Below are 22,079 nucleotides of genomic sequence, written 5' to 3' on the forward strand. Positions count from 1 at the left end.
ATTTCGAGCAAAAAACTATAATTTCGAAAATATATTAACCGGTCGATGTAACTCTATAAATCGGCCAATGATTTCACTTACTTTTTCCGGATCGGTTAAATGAACGTGATGGTCTCCATCCACACCATGCACTTCGAATGAAGGATTTGAATCTTTCATCGTTTGCAAAATTTCGTCCATATAGTCCCATTGAGTATTGAAGCCACACTGCAGTGCCTTTATGTAACAATACGGAACGGTAATACTCGAAGCGATTTCAACCCACGATTCCTTAGTCATTTGGAAAAAATTGAGTCTCGTTTTTATGCGATTGTCTCGGATGTAGAAGTATTTGTCAGGATTGAATTTTGATGCTTTTATTCCCCGTTGCAGTAGATATGGCAATGATTCTCTCGTATAGCTGCTGAACGTTCCACCTAATAGTTTTTCTACAGTTGTCTCGTATCTGTAACTGGGTGGTTCTGTACCGGCGATATTTCGCTCGTCTGAAATTAAAATTTCGTTTAGTCCGTTCCGGTAGCCGTCTACGACTAAATGATTCATCGTTGGAATCGGCACTAATGCGTCTATTGCTACAACCATGTCACATTCGTTGCCGAAGGAATAGGCATAAAGAAAACTTATTATAGCCCCCATTGAGTGACCAGCAAGCGATATTTTGTCCCAATTGAATTGCTTGTATATCAAACGTAGTACGTAGATGTAATTGATGTTACTGTAGATCATTCCGTGTGGTAGATGACTCGACTGTCCATGGCCAGGTAAATCAATTGCAAGATAACTCAAATGTCTCGGTAGTTGTGGAATTAAAGGATCAAACGTTCCAGCGTTGTCCTAGAATTATCAATGAATAAGTCTCTTAATTGTTATTCGTTCAATCGTGAATGACAAGCGAATCGAAGTGTAATCATTCAGTCTGTTAGTACTGAATTGTTTTGATCTAAAATCTTTTACTTCATTTGTTTAAACAAATAAACATTTCCATAATCTTAGTGCAACCGCTCATAAATAATTTCTATCGTCGCGTTTTCGATAACAGATGATTAGCCGCTTCAAATAGCTTTCAACAAGACTTTTTACCTGCCATCCATGAAGCATTACGATTGGTCGAATTTGACGTGAACCCCACCATTTCGCTGCTACATGACCCCATGGAACTTTTATAGAAATTTCTTCGACCTTTCAAAAATGGGAAAAAGAAAAGTTTTTACAAAAATTGGCATTGAAAATTCACACTTTACCTCAACAATATGTTCCATTATATTTTTTCGATTTAACAAGCGACAAGTGTTCTCCCTGAGCTTGAACAGACAATCAATGAACGTTTATCAAATCGCTTACAGTTTCTGTTATCTAAAACATTTTCTTAATACGAATGAACGAACTAGATAAGCTTTCCGAAGTAGTAACGAAATGAATGGATTGTGTTGTATAAGGCTACAGTATTCAGAAAACCAGTTGAAAATGTAACGGACGCTCGCCTTTGACATACATGTCTTTACTGCTCGCTCGGAATTCCGAGTGTTAAGAACGACTCATAATAGTTATGACTTTTAAGGCTCGTGTCAATAAAGTAATGACTCTTTTTCCAGGGTTGTATTGAGTAAAACATATCCCCAGTTATTTGTTTGGTGCTAAAAATCTGAAACAAATTCGAATTTAACTAACGCAATTCGCTATATAAATCATGACTGACATAAAATAGACAAAGTTATCAGACCATGACATCCATAAAAAAGAAACGATGTTGTCCAATCTTATCTAATCTGAGATAAAGAAGAGGTTTGTTTCATCTGACGTAGTAATACGCGTTTTTCGGGCGACATCATCCGATTCAAAAGTCATAAACCAATCAAAAATATTTTGAAAGTTCACTTTAAAAAAATGAACCGAAAACATCACAGAATGTAATGGATTAGTATCTCTTCAAGGGCTTATTGTTAAGTAATTTAAATTTTCGCGTAAAATTATTTTTATTGCCTGCCCCATACGAAAGTTGATCATTACATATCATTTTGCCACCCTAGAAAATGATCCATTACATGGTGGGAAAGAATCATAAAACATACTAATAATAATAATAATACTGACATGTTTCTGGCCAAGACGTTCTTTAAATCGGTTTTTCACCATAAAGCCATGATGGCTAATTTTTGGCCAAATGAAGAAAAATGTTGATTTGGTTGTGGCGCCTTCGGCTTAGGATCACAATCTTTTGTAGGATTAAGCTTTTGTAGAACTTAGAGCTAGTTTTTTTTAATAAATCCAACTTGTTTGTTTTAAAAACCAATCAAATTTTCGTAAGGTGGTAAATTAAAAAACGTGCAAGATATCAAAATGTAAATTGAAGATATCAATTGGCTTTTAGAAATATCAAAATAAATATACTTCCCGTTCATAAAATCAAATTTTCAAGCAGTTGTTTACACTTTTCTCATCACCTGCCATTTGTGACGCATTTCTTTTCGCGTGTTTTTGACTGATATCAGCTCTCATCAATAATTAAAATGCAAAAACTAAATTTAGTGTTACAAATAATAAACTGCTGTAGTGCTGTATAAATTTGAAGTACAAACACTAATTTATGAAAGAAAGAAAGATTTGTAATGTGGAAAAATATTAAACTTTTTTCCCCGTCTTGTAATCACAAATACTGGTTTAACCTGTTACAGACGGCAAGCATATGACCAACATTACTATCGGGTCTATTACTTCCATCGATCGAAGTATTTTTAGTCTGTTGATTTGAAATCTTGTACTTCAATTTTTTTAACATCAATTTTTTACTCTATAAAGGACCATAATAACCAGACCTTGTCATTTTTTTGTCGCCGTTATCGATAACAGATAAATAGCCGAAAGTGACAGGGTAAGTTCAAAAATGAGCAAATTCAGTCGATCGGTTTCGGAGATAGGGTCAGATATATGCTATTTTGGAGGGCTGGACAAGGTTTTTTGCATATATTTTCGGAACAGATAATGAAAGCTGCAGGAAAAAAAATTGTCATAATCGGATCACGGTATCGGAAGCTGGAGTCCACGGAGTGGGCGTGGGTCAGGCTGCTCGGTCGCACAGTGAATGTATAGTAGATTTTCCCTATATCTCAAGTAAATTTCATCAGATTTTCATGAACTTTTTCTGTTTGAAATGTAATGACGATCGTAAAGTGGTGGTACTGTCGTTATAGTGCCCTAGTAAAATGGCAGACAGACGCCATCTTGAATTTGTGTATTTTCCCTATATCTCAAGTACATCCGAGTTTGGTGAATTTTTTTATTTGAAAGATATTGACAATGCAGAAATTTCTATATATTACACTCACACATGCTCCACCATCTTCCCAGTTCAAGAATCAGTGGATTTATAAGGATTTCTGAGGTTTTCAAATTTTGACAAACGCCTTACACTGGCACTATAACTGTGTGTTATTTGTATATTAGGGGTGTGCAATGGTTCAGGGATCGAAACTGAAGAGATCCACAAAAAATGTTTGTCTTCCCTAGATGTAAAAAATCAAAGGCAAGAATTTTTTGTTTACCCCCATTTTGATCCCTGAACCATCGCCCACCTCTACTGTGTATTGCGCTGGTGTAATCACCACTAATCGCATGTCTTACACATCTAATTTAATGTGTTTTGGCAAATTAGCCATCCACTTAATAAAATCAAAGCAAAAGTATGGCGATGAATGGGCGCTCCATTTCTTAAACAATTTCATATTGTGGTCGTCATTTATGTGTAGTTTTGCATGTAACGTAATAAGCACTACAAACAGTACCATATCTGAATTATGTCGTTCAGTCGGATTAAACAAAGCAATTTATTCAGAAAATTTAATAGAAAGCGACAAGCGATCATTTATCATTTTGAAGAGGAAGAAACGAACAGAGTTGCAGAACACTGTGACATGATTATAGCTGTACCAGAATATCATACGAATATCGGTACGATTCACTAGGCAACACAGGTTTTGTGCACAAATGGTAATTATTGCATTGGTTAGGTCTCGGTGCCCTGAGAAAGATGACGTCTGTGGTTCCACTTCATTCGCGCTTCACAAAAAATGTAAAAGTATCTAGAGTGCATCTGCGAGTTCAAAGAACCACTCCATATTCCAATATCGAATGAAGACAAAATTTACTCATAAATATCTTAGATAACTGCTCCCGTCCCATTGCTCTTTAATTATTTTTTTGTGAAGTGGCTGCAGCGGAACCACATACACCATCGTGACTAACGGATACGCGTTTCGTACTCAGGGCACAAATTTAACCACTATGCCACAGTTGTGTACATTTCAAAAGTTTCAGATTGTTGGCTTGTGATGTCTTTATGGCCGAATAATCTTAATATGGCTAATTGATGGGCTGCCTAATTTAATTTAACATGATCCAGGTATGCACCACAGGCTTAAAAAAATGTATTCGCAAAAGTTAATGGAATAATTTTGTCGTTCACATCGAAATGTGAACCGTTCACCAAACCCTGAAAAGCAATTTTCATGTTTTGCCTTAAATGTACATATGTTTCTGTAGAAGAAGTTTAATGATAAAATTGACTCCGTTTGTAATCAAAACAATAATAAACATAAGAGTATTGTGCATACTGTTGGATATACACATTCATAACGAACCATATGTGTAGCAAAGGCACAGATTATTTCAATTTCAAACTAAATGCGTTACGTTGGAAATATAACTATAACGAAATTGTTATCTCCGCGCCAGTAGTGAAATTGAATCAGTTTTAGTTTGAACCTAATTGAGTTAAGATTTTGATAGTACTCGTGTCTTGGGACTTTTTTTTTGAACGCATTACAATGGTAGCGCAAGCGAAAATCAATTGGTATTTCGTGGTCATTTTGTTGATTGCCAGTGCTTCTCTCATCGAATCGAAAAGAGGCTTTAGTATTGGTAGAAGCCGTAAAAAGGTAGCCAATCCAAATGTTCGTCGAAACAACCATCAACAATCGGCACCCGATCATGTTCCGAAAAGCCAGAAGCCAGTCGCTACGAACGCTGACAATAAACCAGTTCAATCTCCAGTCGGCCCACCACCAGCTTATCCAGGCTTAGGACATAATTCCGCACCAGCTAACGGCGCACCACCTGCGTATTCACCGTATCAGGCAATGCCTCCCAGCTACTCAGCAGCAACTGGAAATTCGTATTCAAATATTGGAAGAATACCGCCCAGAGGTGGACCGCAAGGGGCTTTTCCAGATGCCACATCATTTCATGGCATTGGCTACGGTCATAACGCTTATGGTGGACCGTCACACACATCTGGACTATATGCGAACAATGGTATGGGAATGGGTGGATATAGTGGTGTAGGAACATACGGTTCTGGTTTCGGTCACGGTTCGAGTCCATTCAGTTTCGGTAATATTTTAACTGGTCTGGCCATATGGAACGTAGCCAGAGGATTCAATTCTTATCATCGTCCACAACACGTTTACATCCATGACAATAGAGAAGTGGTGAGTCAGAAGCCAGTACAAGCGTCCGGTGATGTTTCTCATTCCACTCAAGTATCGGAACAAGCGGTTGGACCAGTGATTGAACCTAGTGAGTCATCAGTATCGTCAACAGAGGAACCATTCAATGAAGTCATGAATTATGTAACCTATCATCCGTCTTTGTTGACTTATGCAGCACATATTGGCTACCAACCGGATTCGGTTCATTATTTTAACGAAAATAGTGGAAGCACTTACACGGAAGCAAATGACATTCCACAAAGTACTACAAACTTAGGACAAGAATCAACCGAATATTCGACAGAATACACAACTGAAATGCTGATAGACACATCAACTGCAACAGAAAATTAGGTTTAGTAAAAGTTACGTGAGCTACAAAAATATAATGGAGTGGAAGTGGAAATGTTTTTCTTTTTAATTTTTATCTAAAGTTGGATGTGGTAAAACACTTAGTGTGCTAATGAAATCAACGGTATGGAAACAGTACCAAAAATAACACAAAATTTGAATTCACGAGTATATTATGACACCAGTTTCCCAAAATGTATCCAAATTTCGTTCATGTCGTTAATAATTGCTAATTTTCATAAATTCTTTTATTTTCGTGACGCAAATTGAATTCAAGTGATACGACGCAAAATAATGATGACGTAAGGAATTACATTAAGATCAATAGAATGGAACCAAAGACTAATTTTAATAACAGAAATGATTCCAAAAGTGTAGCTCTATCTGTGCCTTCTTTAATATACAGTGAATCTTATTTATATGTTTTACATTGACTTAAATTTAAATTAGGATTAAGTCAACGTTTTGTACGTTATCTAAGCTATGAAACAGCTTCTCGACAGTGACGACAAAAATGAGCTCTCATCTCGATGAGCATAGTGTTGTTCTATATAGCAAAATTGTGTCATAAAACGAATGAAGTAATAGATTTTCCATCAAGAACTAGACCTTGCCTTAAGTTAATTTAATCGCATTGAAGGGGTTTGCCGATAAATGCAAACGTGAAAATGTTAATAAATGCAAAAATTAAATTCTTTTGACGGTGACCTCTTCGCAACCATATTTACATAACGTTGCGTTGTCTCTATTTACATGTGGAAATATAAGTCTTGTACATTAAAGTTCGTTATTTACTAACCAATTCAGTTCATACAAAATTATCTCAATCGTTGGCTTGGCAAACATATCGATCCTACATCCCTACAGTAGGGAAAATGTTAAAGGTGATCTGTTCCGAGCGTCATTTTTACCTGTCATATACGGCTATTCATCTGTTATCGATAACGACGACAAAAATAATGACAAGTTCTTGATAATAAGGTCCTTTATATAGTAAAATGCATGTCAAAAAAAATTGAAGTACAAGATTTGAAACCTATTAAAAATACTTTGATCGATGGAAGTAACAGACCTCATATAATACTGGTCATATGCTTGACGTCTTTAACAAGTTAACGAAGGTAAAGGAAGTAGTAGAATTACATAATACTTAATGAAAGTAGACATGTAGTTCTAGATTCAACTCTGACTTATTGTTTTTTCTTAATGTACTCACTGCAGTTAAGTGCAATCAAATTTGAGCCTAAGTTTGTTTCAGCTGAATTTAAGCTGGTTCACTCATACAAACAAAACTGATTATTAGTGTTTATACGGATTTAATAGCACTCACATACGTGCGGTAGCGGTAGAACCGTATAAGCATACATAGCCTGAATGAATCAGCTGAGACTTTCGGTTGAAATTTGATTGGCCTTTCCTGTATTAAATCAATGAAGAATATTTTATTGTGAATTGAAACTGTCTTAATTGAAGTTCAGTGATGTTCTGATTCAAGCGGTTGCCGTACCGTACGTGTCGTTTATTTAACACATAAAGTGTTATTTTTGTTGGTTGGTTCTACCGAAAACGGAACCATTTCGTCTGGCATGGATATACATAAATAGCGTTTGAAGAGTATTTGCCTGAGGAATTCAAAACAGGCCTCAGATAGTCACTAGTCCCATTGGTTGCTGGTAGCAGTCTTTCAAAGCTCGATAAATGGGAGTTTTTCAGACTCATTTTAAGGCCGTTAAATATATGCGATCTGGATGTGAGTGGGATCGTTAGACTGCTGAGGTCAAGTACTTTGAGGGCATATATGGTTTGATAAACACCTACTAATACATGTAAGAAAAAATGATAAAATTGAAGAAAATTTGCTGTCACGAACACTATAACAAACGCAGCATATGAGGCATCAATGGAAAGCTAATGGGATAACGAACTTTAAAGAGCACTTAATCACAAATAAAACAAAAATATCAACGACATAAAAGGCAAAAATATTTGATTTCCCAATCTCTATATTTACACATAAAAACAGTATTACGCACAAGACCAATTTGTCCAATTTACTTCGACGTGGCCACAGCTGGTACATACAAATTAGTTCCAATTGTCCGAGCAATATACTCCAATCTCTCGTTACGCAGTTGCTTTGCCAACGAAATGACATTGTCTTCGGAATGATGTAAGTCTTGTCTCAGCGATTTATTGAACGTATCAAACAACCAAGTTACGGCCAAATTAACATTATTTTGAAACGCGTCCAGCACCCGTTTGGTGTGACTGTAACGAACCGGATTTGCTAGATCTGTGAGCAAGTACAAATTCGCATGCTTAATTGCCGATATTTGTCTTGGTGTGACATGCTTGAATTCCACATGAGGTAGGGCTTTCTGCGAATATTCTAGAGCTACGGTCGATTGAACAACTTGATTACGACAGTCAAGCGCTTGGGATATCCTCTCGTTTGGATTGCTTAAATTAAGGATGGACATTTTTCAACCATTTGGCAAACCAAGATATTTAGTTAAATTACCGAGATGGTTGCACTAAATTCCAACACTCTGCCGCTAAAATAGCACTTTTGGCACTTGTTTTCAACAAATTAGCTGATGTGTTCCACTGCTCTGCAACAGCAGATAGTTTGTCTCTGATTTGACGTGCTACTTCCACTTGATCATCCAGTCGCTGTTCAGTTTTAGAAGTATACGTTCCTCCAGATACTGTTGCTTTAGACGATGATAAATGAGTTAGTTTGTCAACTGAAAAGTCATGTATTCTAGTCATACCTAATAGACCATCCTGCTCTGCGTACAATAAGCGTAAAGTGTTGTAACTTTCTGTCAATGCTTTAGATCTAGATCTTCCATGTTCAATAATATCATTCAATAGCTCTGCTTCGATATTTTCAAGATAGGTTTTGCTAACACTCGCTAGGAACTCTTCATTTTTCGCAGCTTTTTCAATATTAAACGCTATATCACACTGAATGGCTAGCTTTAATTGCAAGCGACAAAATTATAAATTTTTTTTTGATGTTGTTGATCTGACCAGACTCACCTTATGAATGTTAGACTTTTCCATTTTGACTAAATTTTCTCGAAAATCCAACGGATCATTTGGATTTTGTAAAAATGGCTGACTTCTAATCAATTGCTTGTGCTGATCGGACTCTAAAAATTCGATCCATGCGTCCACTGTTGTCAAGCGTGGACCTGGACACATCGCTTCTAATTTACATATTTGTTGATCTAATCGTTTAAATGCTTGGTATACTGTTTCGGACGTCTACAACAGAGAAACAAAAAATCAAAATTATTGGGGCGATGTGACAAATCGTAGATTAGGTATCTGGCTGCAATAGATCTCTGCCGTATGAGAATCGGATAAATTAGAGGCATCTAATGTGGGTAGATGCTGGAATATAATTTTCGCTTATTGTTTACTTATCGCTTCATTCACCGAAAGCAGTAGAAGTTGAATTGATCATCACGATAGAATAATTGAATTTCTTTGAAATTTAACTTCAGTCAGTACTTGTGGCATGTGCAGATGTGGCAGATATAGATGTGGTTCAGCGGCATAGGAAAGGCTAGAGAGATATCGAAGACTCAAGCAACATCGTAGACTACAGGGATTTTTGGGTAATAGTCAACTGTAAAATCACTCATAAATTACGTAAAGCTTTTTCAGTGCTGTCACAATTGAAGGTTTAATCACTCTAAAAATATGAACTAAGTTGATATGTTTTACCCCACATACACCCCTCTAAATGTGAAGTATTTATCGTAATTACATATTATGAATTATCCCAGGGATTCAGGTATTAACAAACTTTACACTGAAACTGGATTTTTGAACTCTTCGTCTCTAGTCTTGTTAGTAATAAATTGCAATTACAGTATTAAGAGAATCAGTCAAAAAACACTTAAAGGGTAAATGTGACGCAAGTCCTCACAAATTAACTGATATCGCTGAGGGTGACGCATTGTGCGTCGTACGCAAACGTTTTATAAACAAAAAATTGACTCAAAAAATTTGTGAAAGAAAATTTTACAACAAGAAATTTGCGTCACAATTGGCAGATGATTCAGTTTCCTTCCGTTTAAATTCTTTCAGTACATTTTTTAACCATTTTCCTAACAATACGTTCCTCAACATCACTTGTGACGCCTTTTTGTAAAATTTTCTTTAACAAAAATTTTAAAGTCAATTTTTTGTTGATAAAACTTTTGAGTACGACGCACAATGGGAAGACGCATTGTGCGTCCGTCGTACGCAAACATCAGTTATTTTGTAAGTAAGATAAAGGACTTGCGTCACATTTACCCTTTAAGGGTTTTTTGACTGATATCACCACTTTTGTAAGTATGTCATTTCGACAACTTCAAAAAACCTTATGGAAATTAAAAAATTCTAGAGAAATCAGTCTGAATCCCAAAATCTAGAAACCAATCTTGGTACACCTCACTTATATCGAAAATAACCCAAATCCATCGAAAAATCTGATGGAAGTTAGGAAGTGCTAGAGGAATCATTTGTCATCCCAAAATTTAGGAAACAATCTTGGAAGAGCTCACTCATGTCGAAAATAATCCAAATCCATCAAAAAATCCGATGGAAGTTAGGAAGTGCCAGAGGAATCATCAGTCATCCCAAAAATTAGGAACCAACCTTGGAACACCTCATTCATGTCGAAAATAACCCAAATCCTTCAAAAAATCCGATGGAAGTTAGGAAGTGCCAGGTGAATCATCAGTCATCCCAAAATTTAGGAACCAACCTTGGAACACCTCAATCATGTCGGAAATAACTCAAATCCATCGAAAAATCCGATGGAAGTTAGGAAGTGCCAGAGGAATGATCTGCCATCCCAAAATTTAGGAACCAACCTTGGAACACCTCAATCATGTCGAAAATAACTCAAATCCATAAAACAATACGATGGAAGTTAGGTAGTGCCAGAGGAATCATCTGTCATCCCAAAATTTAGGAACCAACCTTGGAACATCTCACTCATGTCGAAAATAACCCAACTCCATCGAAAAATCCGATGGAAGTTAGGAAGTGCCAGAGGAATCATCTGTCATCCCAAAATGTAGGAACCGACCTAGTGGAAGTTAATACTTAATGATCCCAACAATTCCCAAGAAATACATCCCAAAACAACACACACCTTTCACCACATTACCATCCATATCATGCAACAAAATATACAAAACACACACATACAAATTGGTTTTTATATGGCATTTGTATGGAGACTTTGGAGAGCTTCAGCTCCCAAGATATGAGTTTTTCCAACTTTTGAACATTCCATTCTTATTTTTGAGCCAATATTAGCCTATAACCAAAATTTCAGGAAAATCTATAGAAACGTTTATTAGTTGCTGGATCCATTTTTCCATATGAACTAATTAACTAACTAACTAACGTAGCCAATTTGAGTTATCTGAAAATTCGAAATTTTGCTTATTCATACAAACATCAATATTTCGAAGTTCAATATTTCGGCCAATTTTAAAGCTGCAGTAACTCAGCTGCAGTAGCTCGTTGAACTCGTACGGATTCCTAAATTCCAGATATCCTAGTTTCAGGGTAGTTGGAGTTAAGGGAGAGAAGTCAAAAAGTTGCTGTAAATATGCTCCGCCGTCCGCAAAATTTTTTTGTTAAAACATTTTTGGTAGTGGACTTGCGTCACGCCCGCTTACTAACGTGCGGGCATGATATTGGGAAATTCTGCTAATTTTGTAATCCGGCCAATTCAGTCATTGTTCCAGCAATCACGAGCCATTATGAAGACACATTGGTAGAAATGGAAATGGTGTAATACGATTTTGAGTGACTTACCCTCGTCCCCTCGATCAAAAGCTATCTAAATACGATACATCGATGGATATACCGCACAATTTCGCAATTTAGATTACTTATTGCCTAAAAACTGAATAACTTTCGAATTTACGAATCGTAATTCAAATAAAGTTACGACGACACGACATAATAATCTAGCTGTTCACATCATCGTAAAGCAAACAACGAGCACGTCGACCGGAACTTGATTAATGATTATGTGTATACCACCGCTGATAATAATCAAGATTTTTATCATCACATTATTGTATGGTATACAATGTAGAAGTTGCTTGTGTGGTTTGAGAGAGTTTTTGGGAATTTGTGGCCCACACATTTACACATCTACAAACTGCAGGCATGCACAACAACGTAATTCTGATGGTGAGATTTTAGCCATTGCGGAAAAGCTTTGTTAAAGCTTTCAAAGGGCATATTACATTCGACAAGATAATAAAATTGATTGAATGTGATTTAATGACGTGTGTGCCACTAAAAGCTATTAACATACAAAAAACTGTGATTGATGAATTAATAAAATCGGAAACACCGTAGCTTTTACTGGCTGTGCAATGCTTTGGACTGTGTATGCTCATGTTCAGAGTTATTTGATTACCATCGTTACACATCATTATACCTCTATTTACCCATTACAACCAAATGTATACGCTGTGAGTGCGATCAAACGAAAAAAACTCGGATTTTCGAAATTGATACGTTGATTGGTAACACAATAATATTCAAATTGAGATTGAATAGTTTTAGGCAAGGAGCATGCAACCTTGTTAGTCTCTCAATGATTTACTGTAGACACGCTTCGAAATACATACCACACAGTCAATGGGAAATCGAGAAACTATTTTGTGACATATAGGAATCAAATCTAACGGTTATGAGCCGCTATTAGTGAAATAAATGGTCAAACACAGAGACTTTTCCTAGGACAATTCACAATCGTAAGAAAATTACATTGGGTCCAGGACCAATGGGTCCTACGAACTTATATGAGAAACAATCTCTCTGTCTCTCTCTTTGGAGATTCAAAAAAGGCGCCACTCCATTAGGTTCCAATGTGAATCAAGCATAGGTCGTATTCTCTTATATAGCAAAATTCTTGTTAAACAAATGAAGTAAAAGATTTCGTAACAATCTGTTCAGAATGATCAGTTATAAAGATTCAAAGGAAGGAAGTGATAGACCGGATTACTATCCTGGAGCAAAGTTTGCGATGTTTGAAGGACTTTAATGAGCTTGGCTACGATATCTTTTCAATAAAAAAGCATTCGCCGCACTGCACAAATTGTGACCAAGTAAATGTTCAACAATATTCGTTTAAAAAAAAAAAAGCAAAGCGCAACAAAATATTGAAATTGAATCAGGTCACGACGCTTCAGGTGTAATATGTATGTGTCACCTGAAGTGATAATCAAGCGTATAAAAATGTATTACTTTGGCATACAAATCAATAATAAAAAATGTTCATAGAACAACACGGATAACCTTCATGCCGTTCATGGCCATTTGTGTAGCTAATAAATGTTCTGGCACCTCGTCGACTGGATTTTTCTCACTTCGAGACACACCACAACCCATATCTACAGTTCCATTCACCAAATTATGTTGATGTTGCTGGACAATCGTATTATCGTTCGAAATGTACAAAAATAAGTCTCATTCAACCAACTTTCCTGATGGGTGAAATTATCGCGTTTTTTAGTGGAGCGTAAAATATCAATGCTCATGTCCGTGCGAAGGATATAGCGAAACTATTTCAACTGGAATATTGAATGTATGTCGTAGCTTAATTCATTTTCTGATTTATGTGGCGTGATTATGAGAATAGTTAAATGAATGGACTTCAGCAAAAGTTTATTCACTTTGTTTAACTTTTGTGAATGTGTAATACGTGAGTGCTACTGGTGTTAACTGCAGGTGTATTATATATTGTATAAACGGTGCTTCGACAATAGTAATTTATTAAAATTGCACTAATAGACCGTGTGAAGTATAAATAATTTATTTTTAATTGATTTAGATTATTATTCTGTAGAACAAAAGTGCGTACAGAATATCTTTAAAATGTCTACTTGATTTTATATCTCACTTTGAAAGCTGTAATTTGAATGAGACTAAAAGGATTTCCGAACCATTCTAATTCGTTCTAATTGGATTCTTACTAAGATTCTAATAAGTGGGATGGCATCGGGATGGCAAGAATATTTTTCAATAATTTCTATTAAAAAAATTAAATATTTTTTTCAATGGTTTTTATGGTAAATCTTTATTTTATTAAAATATGAAACTTTTTTCTAAAAATCGCACACGGTCTATTAAGGTAGGTACCTGGTGTATATCGATTTTCGAAACAAGTTTTATTGTTACATTTGTAAAACTGGGTGGCACATTTTTATTATACTCACCTCGCACATCCTTCATGTTTTCTCGAATCATTTCTTGTAACTGGAAAAATAGCCTTACATAACTAGCGATGAAAGGTAAAAAGTCGGCTCGGATCAACAAAATTCACGTGTAAGCATGACTTCTCATTTATATCCCTTATGTACACAACTTTACATGCTACATGAATCGAAAGCCGTAATTTTTAAAGTTGAAAAGTTACGTTTTCTGGTGTTTATTAACCTCGGCTTCGCCTTGGCTTAACCAACTTCAAACGAAAACTCGACTTTTCAACTGTGTATCCCTTGTAATGCTTTAATATATGATTGTGCACCTCTGTGTTACGTTCTGATCCGAAGGAGTGGTATGTAATCCAAATTTTCAAAATAATCATTTTGAAACCACCTCCAAGAAAGGAGGGCAGTTCAGAAATTCTGAATCAGAATTGAGCACATACTGTTTGTAAGACTAAATCCCAACAAGAACCTCTAAAAAGAAAAGTGTGGCGATAGCCTTGTCTAACTTCTAAAATGAATGATATCGCTGGATGTGTCGCTTTTACCTCTACGCGCAAATAGTTGACTTCATGTAGAAAATCAAGTTACAAAATTAGCGACACTTAATTGGCAGATAATTTTGACGATCTTCGATTTGACAAAAATCAAAAATTTGACTAAATTCGAAAATTTTACAAAAATTAAAAATTTAACGAAAATCGAAGATTTAACGAAAATTGAAAATTTGACAAAATTCAAGATTTGCAAAACTCAAAAATTTGACAAAATTCGAAAATTTGACGAAGTTCGAAAATTTAACGAAAATCGCAAAATTTAACGAAAGTCGAAAATTTGACGAAATTCAAAAATTGGACAAAATTTTTATAAAAACCACACATGCAATTACACCAAAAACTCACACCAGCCATTCTCAGTGCGAGGAGCCCGAGTTTCACTTATTACAGGATCTCTATCTACCCACCCACTTGGTCGGTTTGTGTAGTTTCTATTCCTCATTTAAGCTATAATACAACGTCAGAGTATCCATACATCCAGAAATATAATACAACAACCGTTGACTACTTTCCAATATTGCCCGTCGATAGATAGATAGATAGAAACACAAATAGTAAGTTGAAGAATTTTGATTGTTTGGAAAAAGTCAATTTGGTCCGCTACCGCTCCGTCCATGATGTCAGTAGTTCTCGATTAAAATTCTTTAAAATTGCCCTAATATGTCCATCCTCAAATTTAGCTCCTACTTTATAAATATTTTTCAGGATTTTTTAAAAATTGAAATCGCACTTTACTCGAATTATCGAGTTAATTGTAGGCATAGAAACATATGTCAATTCTCATTGTTACAAAGTCGAAGTCGAAATCTATAAGACCATGTGATTCGTACGGGTCTCAGAATGCTTTACAGATGGTTTAAAGGTGGCTGCTCATTTGTTATCGACGATCAGGACAAAAATAAGCGATAGCTTGGGTCGCTTATATCACACTGTCATATGGCTTGGGTTTTCACATTTTTGTGTTACAACAAATTAAGTAAAAGATTTTGCATCGAAATCTCAATCTATTATATCGACAGATGTTTCAGACTCAAATAACTACTGTGATTATAATATGCGTATCTTTTGTGAAAGATTAAATAACAATAAAAGAGCAATTAGGTAATAACCGCATCCAACCAGACCGCACAAATCTCTTATCTAATAGCTTTGTGTTGGAAGGAATGACTTAACCGTTTTCTTATTACAGTTTAGGAAAGTAAATATCCACCAAGTCGAGACAGACGTTTTTCTTTTGTGATTCCTTTCTGATGGTCGTAAATCATTGCTGAAATGTATGTACTCGTCGTAGTAAATTCTTTTTAATAAATCACTCTGTAACCTTGTCATATGTATTTAACATATAAACGTAATCTACAAGTGATACTGGTACTCAGTACTTAAGAGTAGATGGAATGAGATAATTTCAAAGATAATTAAATTCGTTAGGATCAAGTCACAGTCTCCAGTCTTAGTTGTTACTTTCCATTCATTCGGGAGCGAGCATCGAAACTGAATCAAGGCGTTCCGGTCATTGTAAAACGCGTTTAATGATAGTTGCATTCAGTTGAAAAGTGAGAAAATTTAATGATAAAATGGCACAAAGCAATGACTCCGCATCCGATATCTTGTCCGCGGTCGTTAACGGTGAAAATGCAACAGTTTCGAATTCGTTAAATTCTCAGCGTCTGGCAATGCAATTTTCAACGATCGATTATGTGTTATTTGTCGGAATGCTACTGTTGTCGAGTCTCATCGGAATTTATTATGGTTTTTTGGCGAAAACGAAGCAGAACACGGTGAACGAGTATCTATTAGGTGGAAAGACAATGCATATCGTACCGATAGCTATGTCGTTAATTGCATCGTAAGTGCTCAATAATGATTAATTGAATCATGGTGATCGTGGTTAAGGTGAAGGGTGATAGTCATATTTCAGGATCTACTTTGCTCGGTGTTCCTGTTGAGATCTACACTCACGGAACACAGTATTGGATGTTTATAATGCCGGCGCTGGTGGTGAGTACAGTTTTGATTTCCACAAACACTGAAGTTCACAACAAAATTCAGAATTAGACAACATCTCTGGGATTAGAAAACATTTTCCTTAACGCAACTCGAATTAAGAAAAGTTGTTTCGTTGCTTCAGTACCTCTATGTCTCAACCATAGAGGTAGACTACCTAGAGAGGAATTATGACCCGAAAATCATTGAAAAATTATATCACCCACACCACTAACACGAAAACGTCAACTTTGCTTTATTTTGACGTTATGGGTCCCTTTACTTTTGACATTAAGAGTCCCTTTTTACTGTCTGTACACGAAGCTGTCACACACACATTTCAATATATGATTTTTCATTTTAATTTGTCAGTTTGTTCTATTGAGAGGACACTTGGTCTCAACCCTTCATACAATGAAAAATTAAAATTGAAAAAATTAACGTTCAAATTAAGGCTAAAAATAGTTGCACCGCTTTCAAAAGCTAGATTTACCTGAAAGTTGAAGTCAGGTAATTTTAGAAAAACAACCTTACCTGACTCGAACCTGTTATCATCTGTGCAAAAACTTCCGTGTCATCTGTTTTCGATAACGATGACAAAATCAATACATAAACTCTGGCTATTGCGATGTTATATAGAAAAACATTTCCTAAAACAATTGAAGTAGAAGAATATATCTTGAGCTGTTGAAAATACTTGGATCAAAAGTTGTAATAGATTCGATAATTTTGTTGGTGACCAACGCACTTCAAACAAAAGTGCTATTAATGACAGCTGTCAAATAAAGTACTATTTTGTTTGAAATTTTATACCCACTCTTTTTACAGTGTAAAATTTTGTATGTATCCCTGTCAAGTTTCAGTACCCTATTTAGAGTACAACTTTTGATTGAAGTGCACTGTGGTGACATGTTTTCCGTCTGCAACCGATTAACAACAAATTCAATTTCAGGTTGCAGTTTCGATGATTTATGTTTACTTGCCGGTATTCCATGATCTCCAATTAACATCTTGTTACGCTTATTTGGAAAAGAGATTCGACAAGAATGTCAAGATGATGGCCAGCACGGTATATGCCGTCCAAAACATTTTATTCATCCCTATAGTCATGTACGTGCCTGCATTGGCCTTGAGCCAAGGTAAGTTATTTCATGTGGATGAATGAGGATTCCACATTGTGAAACAAATAGGTTCCACTTCCTCACATTTCTCTATAAATGTCAGTGTGGATCCGCGTAATGAAAATATGGGATGGGATGATTTTACCTAAATTTTACATTAGATTTTTCTAAAGCATTTTGTTAGCGTTAAAGCTGATTTATTGCGCTCATTGTTCATTTTCCACATATTGATCCAAGCAAGTAAACAAAGTGTCGTCTAATTTTAGAATTAAATTCTTATCTTTCAGTGTCTGGCACCAGTCTATATATCATTGTACCGATGATATCTGCAATTTGCATTTTTTATACAACGATTGGTGGTTTAAAGTTGGTTCATGGAAAACATTTTATTTTCAATTTGATTTCTCATTCGATCAATTTTTGTTTTTAAACAGGGCAGTGGTTATGACCGACGCGCTACAATTCGTTTTAATGATAATCGCCATTCTAGTTATAATTTGTTTGGGAATGGCTGAGGCTGGAGGTTGGACAAACATTTGGGAGGCAGCTGAACGGGGTAATAGATTACAGTTTTTCAAGTAAGTTTCGGTTCAATGAATAGTTTCCAGTTCTTTACCATTCTCCAAATGTAGCATGGATCCGAGCCCGTTTACAAGGACTTCCTTTTGGATAGTTCTTTTTGGACTGTCGACCACTTGGTCTGTATTAATTCTGTAATGTTGCAGAGACCGATTTGTTATCGTAGAAAATGTTTTCTAGGGTGTCAAATCTAGGGGTCAGTCAAAGTTGCATTCAAAAGTTTTTGGCCGTTCCCAATTTACAGAAAGCCAGAAGGTACGAACATTCTCTATTCTACGGAGGAAATTCAATAGTCAATAGCTAGCTTTCCTAGTAAATTACAGCTATATAACGAGACATGTACGCACACGAGTGCTTGCACCTCAGTGGTAGTACATCTCTCGTTCTATATTTCATATAGCTTTATATAAAATAATTTTTGACCGTTAAAAATTTGAATTTTGCATGAAAATTCATTTTTATTTTCGTTGTTACGTTGGATTTCCACACAAGCCTGTCTGTCAAAATTATTTTTATAAAAAAATGCAGCTGTACTGTTGGTGCAAATTTCGGGTTATGATCATTTACTGTTATAAATCGCCATTACCTCACCAATACACTCTTAACGACGAGTGGAAGAAAAACGTGGATGGAATTTTATGTGTTGGTCACACTGATGTTGAGCTATTTAGATGTCAAATTGTATGAGACGATGGAATGCAACGATGCAGCGCCGTTTATACCATTTTGACATATAACTAGCCCAAAACCAGTGTGACCAACACAGTTTTTTTTTTTGTACCACGAATATTGAAATTTGTCCGAAATATCACTATTTCATTTTTGGACCTGCGATATTCGAGGACAATTAAAAAAAAAAAATTTTTTGCAAAAAATGACGGCGATCTGTCTAATACTTCCACCACCCGCAAAACCGATCGCTAAACTAAAACAAACAATCATTTCAGATCAGTTTTCATTTTTACCGTTGGACTGATAGTTGTTAAAAGCTTTTGTTGTTTTACTGGTCTGGTCATGTACGCGCATTATGAAACATGTGATCCAATTACGACGAAAGCGGTCGAAAAAAATGATCAGGTAAACAGCTAGAAATGAGCGTCTTAAGAATTTTTGTAAAGGATTTTATTGCCTGTCCCATGCGAAAGTAGACCATTACATGGTAGTTTGCACCCTGTGAAAATAACACATTACTTGCAAGAATAATTAAGGTGAATTTTACGAATCAATTTCTATGTGATAATCAACTTTTGCGTGAAAGTGGCAATTAACCAGAATTTGGCTGCTGCCATTAAAATAATTAGTTCGGAGACAATCTTGTGATACACCAACGCACTTCAAGCAAAGGTGCTTCGAGTGACACCTGCCAAAGAGACAAAATTTTCCGGATTTTTTTTACAGTGCCAAAATTGGTTTGATACACCCGTTTCAGTACACTATTTAGAGTACCACTCATGGTTGGATAGCTCACTCGAGTGTTTGCTTTTACAACAAGACTGTTACCTCCATGTAATGAATTACTTTCGCAGCACACCATCTAATGTACTATTAAAACCCACTAACTTTAACTTCAATCATTGCTGGCGATTGCAATTTAATTCATTTAACATGAGATATATTACGATACGATACGTAAACGTGTTTGAAACCCATGAACATCCATCACCGATTGCAATGGTGAAAGTTTAGTTTACCGGTCATTCCAGATTCTTCCTTATTATGTGGTTGAAGTGGCTGGTTCGGTGCCGGGAATTTCAGGATTATTTATCGCAGGAATATTTTCGGCCGCACTTTCAACAATGTCGGCAAGCTTAAATACAGTCGCTGGAACTATTTACGAAGACTTCTTAAAGCACAGGTATGTTTTACTCGTATTCAAATCTCTGTAGCTTTTACCGCAATTTAATCGTTTTTTCCCAGAAATCCGAATGCTTCGGAGAAAACGGCTAGCAATATTATGAAGGTACATGATCCAATGCACATTGTGTTTGTTAATAATGTTGTTAACTCATCCCCTTATCTCTAGATTATTGTAGTCGTATTGGGATTGGTTGAGATGTGTCTCGTTTTCATAGTGGAAAAGTTAGGTCCTGTGTTTCTTGTTACACTCGCTTTAAATGGGACTACAACTGGAGCATTGCTTGGAATGTTTACGATGGGCATTATATTCAGGAAGGCAAACACGAAGGTAACATTGACCAAACGGACGTGCAGTCACACCTTCTGAACAATCTATTGTTTCAGGGGGTCTTATGGGGAACAGCAGCTTCGGTCCTTCTCCTTAGCGTCATAGTAGTTGGATCTTTTAGTGTACCAAGTAATAACTCAACTTTACCTTTACGAACCGACGGTTGTGATGAGGATCTAATCAATGGGTTGTAAGACCAATATTCGTTTACGGGGTAGGCTAGCCGATTATTATCGTGTTCGATGATTTTAGAAATATCACCACAACTGCAATGACAACGCATGACGAAGGATTTTGGTTGTTCCGAATCAGTTTTATGTATTTCTCTCTCATTGGGTTCATTACGGTGATCGTCGTCGGATATCCGGTGAGTCTACTTACAGCCGACGATTCGATATTGGACGAGCGGCTTTTGACGCCATTTATGCGCAGCAAAGAATACAAAGAGAAAGCTAAGCTGACCGATAGACTGTTCGAAGCGGAATATGCACAGATTGAACAAAAAGAATTTGAAATGAAAAATATGGAAAAATAAAATTGAGAAAAGAAACCATTCCATGAAGTAGTTGGCTAACGCACTGCAAGAATGAGTGATCGTGGTGACAGCTGTCAAATAGAATACTATTTTTTATGAAAAAATTTTCAACATTTTTTACAGTGTCAAAATCTGTATATAACACTGTCAGTTCCAGTACTCTATTTAGAGTACCACTCAAGCTTGAAGCGCGTTGAGTTGGCCTAAGAAAGCTTGCCCATTACTTAAGCCTAACTAGTATTAATGTGAATTTGCATTTGCTGGACAAAATACGAACCCTGAAGTTCAATGTCTGAAGAGGCAATTCGAAAACTTACAGCTGGATAACGGTTTTTGCTGTAGCGAATAAAACAAAATGAAATGTCAACGAAAATGATGAGGTTATACACGACATCTGCATGGTTAAATTGGGCGTTAAGTCCACTATTCAATTATGCCATCAGTTTTCCTGCACTGCATACCCCCAAACGACCATTTGTCCAAACATTTTATTTCCACAAAAAAATGTACAAAAATTTTCATGCGATGTTATGGTTATGTTGGTGGAGTGTACGAGGTCCGTCTGTAGTATGGTTAAATTAGGCAAGGTTCTGAAAGAACAGGTTAAGACACATCTGAGTTAATCACGAAGGCAGTGACACACAAATTTTGACAAATAGGTGCTATTTATTGAACATACTCATAACAGATTGTTTGAAGTGTCAACTTGAAGAAAGAAAAAAGGTTTTTATCAAGTTGACATTTCAAACAATCTGTAATGAGTATGTTCAATAAATAGCACCTATTTGTCAAAATTTGTGTGTCAGCCGCCCTCGTGGGTGTCTTAACCTGTTCTTTCAGAACCTTGGAATTAGGCGTTAAGTTATGTCAATTATGTCGTCGTGCAACGCAGGGCCTATCTTTGGAATTTTTTTGGAAATTTTTTCCAAAATTTCCAAAAACCGCGAACATTCAAAAACCGAATTTTTCCAAAATTTCTAACGGTTTGGCAACTCGTGAACTCAGCCTTGCGTTTTAGCTGACTCTCAATTATTTTGTT

General features: G+C 36.0%; 3 protein-coding genes across 4 annotated transcripts; 1 reads left to right on the top strand and 2 right to left on the bottom strand.

Moving 5' to 3' along the window:
- On the bottom strand, positions 1–1,383 carry LOC119072861 (probable serine hydrolase). The gene is made up of 3 exons (XM_037178169.1): positions 1,242–1,383; positions 1,081–1,179; positions 1–834 (listed from the first exon to the last, which is right to left on the bottom strand). Exons 1-3 carry the CDS (start codon positions 1,257–1,259, stop codon positions 16–18), a joined length of 936 nt encoding a protein of 311 aa, XP_037034064.1. The 5' UTR covers positions 1,260–1,383; the 3' UTR covers positions 1–15.
- Positions 1,384–7,819: 6,436 nt separating this feature from the next.
- Positions 7,820–13,476, bottom strand: LOC119072860. Of its 2 annotated transcripts, none has more exons than XM_037178168.1 (5): positions 13,170–13,476; positions 8,880–9,107; positions 8,609–8,816; positions 8,356–8,542; positions 7,820–8,294 (listed from the first exon to the last, which is right to left on the bottom strand). In XM_037178168.1, the coding sequence occupies exons 1-5, from the start codon at positions 13,260–13,262 to the stop codon at positions 7,886–7,888; spliced, it is 1,125 nt and encodes a 374-aa protein (XP_037034063.1). In that variant the 5' UTR covers positions 13,263–13,476; the 3' UTR covers positions 7,820–7,885. The 2 variants fall into 2 exon arrangements, with proteins under 2 accessions (XP_037034063.1, XP_037034062.1); XM_037178167.1 differs by having other exon boundaries at positions 8,356–8,548.
- A 2,587-nt stretch (positions 13,477–16,063) lies between these two features.
- On the top strand, positions 16,064–21,077 carry LOC119072859 (sodium-coupled monocarboxylate transporter 2-like). Its single transcript, XM_037178166.1, has 13 exons — positions 16,064–16,483; positions 16,545–16,635; positions 17,573–17,759; positions 18,029–18,107; positions 18,176–18,319; positions 18,374–18,439; positions 18,501–18,575; positions 19,268–19,397; positions 20,024–20,175; positions 20,238–20,280; positions 20,344–20,505; positions 20,562–20,695; positions 20,758–21,077. Exons 1-13 carry the CDS (start codon positions 16,212–16,214, stop codon positions 21,038–21,040), a joined length of 1,818 nt encoding a protein of 605 aa, XP_037034061.1. The 5' UTR covers positions 16,064–16,211; the 3' UTR covers positions 21,041–21,077.
- Positions 21,078–22,079: the final 1,002 nt, after the last annotated feature.

This window comes from Bradysia coprophila, assembly GCF_014529535.1.
Source record: "Bradysia coprophila strain Holo2 chromosome IV unlocalized genomic scaffold, BU_Bcop_v1 contig_84, whole genome shotgun sequence".
Classification (NCBI taxonomy): domain Eukaryota; kingdom Metazoa; phylum Arthropoda; class Insecta; order Diptera; family Sciaridae; genus Bradysia; species Bradysia coprophila.